Genomic DNA, 7,983 nt, shown 5'->3' with positions numbered 1-7,983 from the left:
ACGCCCTCTAATTCTGTGAAGACAATTTCATTCCTAAAGCACCTATGATTCCTCCTCAGTATGCAGGTATCTTGTATAAAAGTGCCATTGCCAACAATCCACACTCATGTATTTGTACACATGCTCCTCCACTGGAAACTCAATCAGTCCAGCATTAGGTACAAGGTTACAATGGCAGTGCACACAGCACACACACATCCTACACACACATCACAAGACCAGCACCACCCAGTCTACCATTCATCTTCAGCCTTCTACAAAACTGCCCACTATCAAATACCCTTTAAACTGTGCATCATAAATCTCACCACTCTGCTAGAACACGCTTTCACCATGTACAGCATGAAACTGCAGAGTTCCCCACAGGAATGAGCCTCAGTGTGCATGCTGTCATGGGTGTGGCTTGATTAGAAGGTCGTCAAAGGTCACTGTGGTATCATGGTGCAACAGCACAATTAATGATAGTAGGCTTACTAATCAGATGGTAAATACAGTTTATGGTCACTCTACAACTCAATTACTGTGCGAGTGAAAAATGGAAGGAGCTCCAAAGTGGTTTGTGAAGGTGAGTTGAGGACAGTAACAGTACTGAGAGCAGATACCTGCCCATGCTTGTTTATTTCATTTCCTGTATAGTCCCAATCCACGCTGCTTGAGGTATTTGTACTAATTTGTGAGGATGGCCACTACAAAGACGCAATGTCAATGATGTGACTGTGGAGATGAACCAGAGTATGTTACTTTTTAGTCCAAGTCCAGACTGGTCACAGCTAAGTCACAGCCAAGTCTGAACCCTTGTTTAATATAACAATAGTATGCGTAGAAAACACCATAGTAATATGTTATATTTTAATATTGTATACATTGTACTTTAAGTACTGTATAAGTTTACACTTATTTTTTAAATTGGCAATCACACAGCCTTTGATTTTAAAGAAGCTTGTATCTAGATTGAGCAGGAGGTCTAAGCATACCTTTTTATGCAACTTTTCTATTTTGCAATTGTCTTGTGTTTAGCTGTGTGTTTTATTGCCTTTCATAGCGAGTCTCTGTATCTGCATGTCATGTGTTGAAATGTAATGCGTTGTTTGGAAATGACATTCTCAGCCCGGCAAACCTAAATACCTGAGCTCAGCCACTCCTATCTAATGACTTGCTATGTTATGGAAACGCTGGGGTTCCCTACTCATTTATTCCAGTTGACACTGGTTCAGTAGGTATTTCTCTAGTTCAGCGAGTCAGGGTTGTGGAATGCATGTTGAATAACAGGACCGAACAAAATAACACCTTCAAAGAGGTGACGTGAAATTGCTCACACATTACACCTTCAACTGCTATTGAATCTGCTTGTCTTGTTATTTTATCAAATCCATTATCGATTGTGTTCATCGTGTCGCATCATTTTGATTGTGGGAAGTCTGTGTGCAGGAGAATATCAGAAAGTGAGGTCGCTGTTAGGGTGTGACCTCAAGGCTGTCTCGTATTTCTTCCACATGGGTTCATGAAGGCAGGACAGTTTGAATGGTCTGCTGTGATTCAGTCCCTCATTCAAAAAAGCATATAGATAGATAGATAGATAGATAGATAGATAGATAGATAGATAGATAGATAGATAGATAGATAGATAGATAGATAGATAGATAGATAGATAGATAGATAGATAGATACTGTATGTATGTATTCATTGCTTTCAATTTGCAATACTCAAACATATAATTATTCCACATAAAAGCCTGTAATAATGTCTGAAGCATTCTCAGTCAGGTATAAGAAGTGATTGGAGTACTTGTGACGCACGATCCAGCAAAGTAGTACACTTACATGTATGTCTGGAGTGACCTAATTATCCTTCCAGAGAGGTTTAATCTGCAGCCCTTCAGAAATGTTTCTAAGGCAAATTTCTCAATCAGTTTTGGTGATTTATGTGCACATTGTGTCTGCATGAGCTCTGCAAATTCAGTTGAGTTCAGTGAAAGCATGTGTCGTTGCTAAACCTCCTCCTTAGATTCAAGGCAGTTTCGCATTTGTTACACATAGCAACCATGAAACGTCACCTTGGCTTTGGTCTGTACAGTAGTAGTTCCTCTGCATTAATATAAATACCATGACTACACTGGGCTTTTTAATTCATAAATGAACAACCATAAGCTATGAGTGAGGACTAGAAAATGCGTATTGGTAATTGACGCTGGGTGAGGGAACGCACTTCCGTCCATTTCGTGTTACGTGTTCGCCTTGCAGGTGCTGAAGGATAGCGGTCTTGGCACCATTCATAATCTTTTCAATAAAATAACTTCGTTATTTTATTCTGAAATTATTCAGAAGATGGTAGCAAAACAGAGAATCCGAATGGCAAATGAGAAACACAGCAAAAACATCACACAGAGGGGAAACGTTGCAAAGACTCTGGTAAGAAACAGGTCCATTCAATGAACGACTGTCTCGCGGAGCTGGTGTCTAACGTGCAAGGAATTCATTGCAAGAGCTTAAGATCTTTTTTTTTCTTTTTTTTTTTTAAATCAGCAGAATTGCCTGTTAAAACGAATAGTGTAGCGTGAACACCCTGTTTAATGAATTAAGAATGTACCTACGCCACAGAAAATGCAATCGTGATTTGCTTGCTAACATCATGTCATTGTAGATGGGTGCATGTCTCAATTCAGACTAACCCTTTGCGATTTCAGTCCGTTTTTTAAGCCACAATCTATATAAGTGCATTATCATTTTGGGCGCTGTGTTAATACACTGAGAGGGAATACCCCCTCCCTGTGTTTAGACAATGCTGCGATTCTTCGGGTTAAATATTCTCCCAGTCCAGAGATTTCAAGTGCTTTAGGAGACAAAGTAAACCCTTCACCCTATCTTACGACTTGCTTTCCTTGGTGCTGATCTGGTGGGGGCTGTGTAGTATAGGCTGGCACAGTATCGTTTTGCTCTTCCAACCTATCACTCTGACTGCACCTTTTTCTTCTATCCTTCTTTCAAGAAAGGTCCTTTCATTCGTTGAAATAGATCCCCTACGTTTCCTGCGTTGTTGGTTCTTAATTTGACAACAGTAACACGCATTGTGCAGTCATGCAGTATCCTCATTGTGACAAGAACACATTGGGGTTCTCCATTCTGTTTGTGTAGGAACCTTCGTTTGAATCCGATCAGACTTTGCATGGGTATTTGTTTGGGAACATTCCCCTCATAGCTGTAGATCACACCACAGTGTTAGGCATCCCTCATAAGGTTGTTCTTTAATAACCTGTGGAGGATATGTATGGTACTTATGTACATGTGCTGGTTTATTGCAGAGACCACAAGAAGAGAAATATCCAGTGGGACCCTGGCTTTTGGCACTTTTCGTATTTGTTGTATGCGGATCAGGTAAGAATACTGTTTCAATGTCTGTGGATTAATGTGTGTAAAGTATTCGTTCATTAGTAGTGAGACCAAAAAATGGCACCTGTCTGTTAGGGCAGCAATTCTTGTTTCCATTGTTTTCTTCCCCAAAGGTTTTCTTTCTTAACAACAGCAAGGAGAACGAGCCTGTATCTTACGTCGTTTTAGATACATTATACATTATCTCCACAATGTATTACTGAGCAATGAACCGTGACGCAAAGGCCCAGTCTGCACTTGCATGTTGGGAACAGCTTTTCCAGTTGTGTTCTTATTAGCTGGTTCTGGCCTCCAATTTCTTTGATTGAGCTTGTGAAGGCACTGACACCTGATTGGCTAAGCTGTAAAGGCTGTATCTTGGGGACAGCGTGCCCAAATTCGATTGCATTTTTTCAAGGATGCCCAGGGGGACTGTACATCGAATATTGTCTTTGCTATACAAACCCCAATGCAGCACTGCACTACTGTGGAGGCCTCTGTTTCTGATAGGATAAAGAGCTGACTGTCTGCTCATATTTATATAAGAAATTGAAGACTCAGGTAGTCTGGCTTCTATCAGTTAAATAATAGGGTTACATCAAAAACAGAATCTGATTGTGATTTTCACTCCGTGCTTCCTGTCTATATGATATAGTTTATGCCCCTTATTTCCCTGGCTCACCTAGTAAAAGTACTGGCGAGTGTAGGGGTGTAGGGAGAGTAATGTCAGTGTGGCTCCAATCCTGTTTGCCCTGATTTATTGGTTTTAGCTGGGGACCCACAGGGAGCGTTGCATTGTGCTTTGCGCTTACCTGAGATTAATGAGGAATGACTTCCCAGATTGAGCTCTGCCCAGTTGTCAGTAGCTTGGTAACAGCAGTTGTTTTGGTGGGTAAAAAGAGGCGTCAAGTCAATTGCCTGTGGTTGGTAAGTGGGTAAATCATGTTAACATTGTCCAAGGCTTTGATTTAATATATCATATATATCACAGCCTATATACCGTGCCACTGGAAAGCTTATCCTCGCCGCTCACTGCATAAGGAAGACATTTAAAATGTATATATTGCTCTGTATTTGGGGCTATGTCTTACCACTGGCCAGATCTGGATCCCCTGTTTGGCTGCGGTTGCCTTTAAAAATAACTTTTATAAAAACCGAAAGCCACGCTCACCTGGGCAGACCAAGTGTGGGAACTGGATTACACAAGAGATACAAAAGAAAGATTTCCAATCAATGGGCTGTGCTTTATAGGACCCAGTGGGACAATTCAGAAGTCATGAGTCTAGAAGCCACTAACACCCTCAACCCTTGTTATCACATCAAACCATATTCATTGGATTACTAATTCAATCTTACTTTACAGACGTAAGTCTTGAAAATAATAAAATCATACAGTGTGCCCCCTTTATGCAGCTAAATCGGGGAGACCATGTTATTTGTGTTCTGTCTTATAGCGAGTTTGGAAGTGCTAGTGGAATGGCATTACAGGCAAAATGGGAGCCACGGCAATGCTGCATTTTAACCGGTTCAGCAGCAGTAGGGACATCCTTATAAAGGGGGAGTGCTGTAATCGGGGTTATTGAGAATTCACATAACGGCTGATGTTCTTAAGTAATGGGAATTCAGTTGTATAATACTGCATGAAATCATATTACTTTTTATGCAGTTTCAGATTTAGATCTGAGAAATTGTATACCAGAACACAAATGGTTTTTAGGAACCATGGTGACAACACAGCAGAGTGGTTAAAATAAATCAGATTTTATTATAAACATTGAATTACCTTAAAAAAGAAAACCAGAATAAAGTCGACCTGTTTAAATGACTGTATTTTAAATACAGTATAATAAATACATAAATAACTCCAGATAATGTCCACACCAGTAATACAGTGCCTGACAGGCCTCGCTGCTCCTTTGCTTGTTCAGAATGACCAGTCTGCTGTTCTTTATAGTTGGTCTTCATTCATTTGTTAACAATGGAGACATTGAAGCCTGGCATCACCCTAAAACCTAACATCTGTTTATTTATTATTATTATATTATTTCTTAGCAGACACCCTTATCCAGGGTGACTTACAATTGTTACAAGATATCACATTATTTCTTACATACAATTACCCATTTATACAGTTGGGCTTTTACTGGAGCAATCTAGGTAAAGTACCTTGCTCAAGGGTACAGCAGCAGTGTCCCCTACCAGGGATTGAACCCACAACCCCCCGGTCAAGAGCCCATAGCCCTAACCACTACTCCATACTGCTGCCCCATGCTATGTTTAACAGTGTTATTATTTTGGAGGGTGCCACTCTCTTATGCTTTTCTCATGGATGCTATGTGTGCAGTGCCAGCCTTTCACCTCTGTGGAGCTTGGCTTTCAATCTGGTTTATTCCTCTGTGGGCAGCAGACATCATCACAAAACTGCCATGCAATTCAGCACAGCTGCAGCATTTTCTTTGGAGAGGCCCAGGGCTGAATGACAGGGGTAGTTAGGATCGGGACCTGGGCATCGCTTGCTGTGCAAATACAGTTCAGCCCATACCGTGGCAGGATACAGCCAGAGCTCAGGATCCCTTTCTCTCTTATTAATGCTAAATTCACAAGTGCAAATGTTAAACAAAAGATTCCTAGCTGAGTCCATGTCATTGGATCTCTTTGTGCCTCAGTCTCGTCTTTATCTAACACTTACAGGGCACACATTACATGAGTAATCCTAGTAATAGGGTAATCATTAGGTACCTACCTAGTAATTACTGCTATACTATTTATTATTATAGTAATTAAAAATGTTATCATTAAGTTCAATGTCGTTTTAATGTATTAATGGCAAAGTTATGGTGCCACACATGATATTGTACGAGCATGTGTCCTGTAACTGAAAGCTTACCTGGTTACTTGCAAAGTGTTGCATTTTTATATACCTTATTAATATACATTCAAACATGTCCAAAAGACAGCCAGCTCCAGGTCTACTGCAGTTACCCTGTGTCACATGTACATGCTCATGTTATGTTAAGGTGCATTGAGACTCATCAGTACACAGCAACTGCCACATTCCCAACAGTGAACCTTAATCACCCTAATGGACTAAATCTGTACTCCTATATAACTGGAATAGATTCCTTTGCCCACTTATGATTCATGACATAATTCAGTGGGTATTCATCCTATAATGGCCTAAAAGGCATTGTATTTTCCCTAGTAACATCTATATAATACGCTGTGTGCACGGTAACTGAAAGCATTATAAAAAAAAGGTGCATATACTGCTGGGAATGTTGTGCAGCCCAGTAAATTGTATTGAACGATGTCACTCGGACCTGCTTCTGTTCTTTCTATTACAGCTATCTTTCAGATAATACAGAGTATCAGAATGGGCATGTGAGGACCTGCAGTTTCTGTGGACCCTTTCTTCACTCTACAGTTTTGTGCAATTTTGGAGCTGCACAATTAATGGAAAACAAACAACAACAAAACAAATCTTGCCTGCACATTCAGTCCTCGAGTGCAGTCCAGAAAACCTTTTTACATGACATCGTGGTACATACATGTTTGAAATGTCCTCGTTAACGGGGTCGCCTTGCTTTTATACGGACTCTGTGGTTTAACCATATTGGTTGGCTGTAGCAGTGCTGTCTGTGTCTGTTTCACCTGACTAATGTATGTGTTTGAAAATGTAATTGCTCAACAATATGTACCATAATTCATTTCTACTATTATGTGTGTATGATCTATAGAGTACATTTTACAAATACATGTGTTTAATACTCCTGGCTGAGGTGTTTTAAAGACATGGTTTTACTGATGTCTGTTTTATACAAAGAGATATTGAATGGTCATTTGGGTGGGGCTTTTAAAAACACTGATCACTGCATTGGGTTATAAAAACAGGAACAGCTTTTTGAGGTGGCATTTTTTTTTTACCTCATTAGAGTATTGGGAGCTGTGATTAACTGCTGACTGAAATCTGAAAGGCAACATTATCCCTTAAAAACACTATTTTATTATAAATATACTTCATCCAGTTATGTAAGAAACACAACAGGAGTTTTTAGGGTGTGTAAGTAGTACAAAATAAATAAAAAACATATGAAAACATTATTGATGTAATACCTGGCACAAAGCACCTGAACGTATAGCTTGTAAGTAAAGGTGCTGTTCCCTGCCGACAAACATCCTTTCCTGTATGAAGTCAAACGAGGGTTTAATGAGAATCTGGGAGTGTAACTGTAACTGTACTGGACACAAAAACTCTGAAGAAAGAGAGGACTAGTGCTGAGCGGAGGGTGTTGTTTGTTGCATCTTTACACCAGTGTAACAGTGAATCACGTGTAAAAACATATTTAAAGGAACAAGTAATTGCTTTTATACAATGTTACACTTCATCATAAATATAGGACTGACATTTTACATGTCAGCTGGGCACCAAAAAGATTAGACAAGTCCAACTAAGATATTCGGATATGATGATGTTACAGTGCACCGATTAAGGCACTTTAACAAAATGTTTCTTACAAGTTTTTATTGTAATCTTTGAAGTTATGGATGAGTGACAACAGATGGGAAAAACAAATAACCATTTTGGTTGACTAAACATTACAAATGCATTTTAGAAGT

At 39.7% G+C, this 7,983-nt stretch overlaps 1 protein-coding gene across 1 annotated transcript; it reads left to right on the top strand.

Moving 5' to 3' along the window:
• Nucleotides 1–2,112: 2,112 nt before the first annotated feature.
• Nucleotides 2,113–7,133, top strand: LOC117406434 (stress-associated endoplasmic reticulum protein 2). Its single transcript, XM_034010448.3, has 3 exons — nt 2,113–2,409; nt 3,300–3,372; nt 6,711–7,133. Exons 1-3 carry the CDS (start codon nt 2,326–2,328, stop codon nt 6,749–6,751), a joined length of 198 nt encoding a protein of 65 aa, XP_033866339.1. The 5' UTR covers nt 2,113–2,325; the 3' UTR covers nt 6,752–7,133.
• The last annotated feature ends 850 nt before the right edge of the window (nt 7,134–7,983 follow it).

Source organism: Acipenser ruthenus, chromosome 8, assembly GCF_902713425.1.
Source record: "Acipenser ruthenus chromosome 8, fAciRut3.2 maternal haplotype, whole genome shotgun sequence".
In the NCBI taxonomy this organism is placed as follows: domain Eukaryota; kingdom Metazoa; phylum Chordata; class Actinopteri; order Acipenseriformes; family Acipenseridae; genus Acipenser; species Acipenser ruthenus.
This window is presented reverse-complemented; position numbering and strand designations above follow the sequence as displayed.